We start from the raw sequence: 656 nt of genomic DNA on the forward strand, positions 1-656 counted from the left end.
TGAATACTATTCATGGGAAGTTTTCATATAATGGAATATGTGCATTGACCGATTATATTGAATTTTGACTGCAGTGAGGGCTATGTGTTTAAGAATGCATAGAATATTTAACTAGGAATTTGAAGCTATAAGTACAAGAACAGGTTTACATTTTAGGACTTTATTTTAGAAATCAGATTGAAGCACCATTTTCACTTATATTGCATGTTATATTTTCTTCACATCTCATCCCTTTCCTTACCCCCATGGCAGAGCACAGAAGGCGGCTCCGGCAGCCGCACGCCCACCAAAGCGCAGGGAGCCCAAGACCCTGCCTGATGGAACACGCAAGCCCAACCCCTACAAGGTAGAGAAGAAGAGGCGCCTTCCTGCCGTGCCTGAGGTCGTGCTGAACCGCAGGAGGGAGAGGCGTGCACACAAGAAGAAGTCTCTGGCTCTCAAGCTCAAGGTGGGTCTTGCTGATTTTGTTGATCAGGTTTGGCTGAGCCAATTCTGATATTTTTCATTATTAACCAAATTGGTGTGTTCTTGTTCTTAGGTTAGAATATGTTGCATGGGCCAACCTGTCCATAGATTTGACCATACATCACTTTGTAAACAATTACCATTGGTAGGTTTCCTAGTAGTGAATGCAGTTACATTTTCATAGGCATAAG

The 656-nt window shown here is 42.8% G+C and overlaps 1 protein-coding gene across 1 annotated transcript in view; it reads left to right on the forward strand.

Moving 5' to 3' along the window:
• LOC119594752 (60S ribosomal protein L7-like) overlaps positions 1–656 on the forward strand; it is a 6,995-nt gene that overhangs the window by 1,433 nt on the left and 4,906 nt on the right. Inside the window, exon 2 of the mRNA XM_037943844.1 lies at positions 253–448. Coding sequence (XP_037799772.1) covers positions 253–448 — 196 coding nt within the window. The remainder of the gene's footprint in view (positions 1–252; positions 449–656) is intronic.

The sequence above is a fragment of the Penaeus monodon genome, chromosome 34 (genome assembly GCF_015228065.2).
Source record: "Penaeus monodon isolate SGIC_2016 chromosome 34, NSTDA_Pmon_1, whole genome shotgun sequence".
Taxonomy (NCBI): domain Eukaryota; kingdom Metazoa; phylum Arthropoda; class Malacostraca; order Decapoda; family Penaeidae; genus Penaeus; species Penaeus monodon.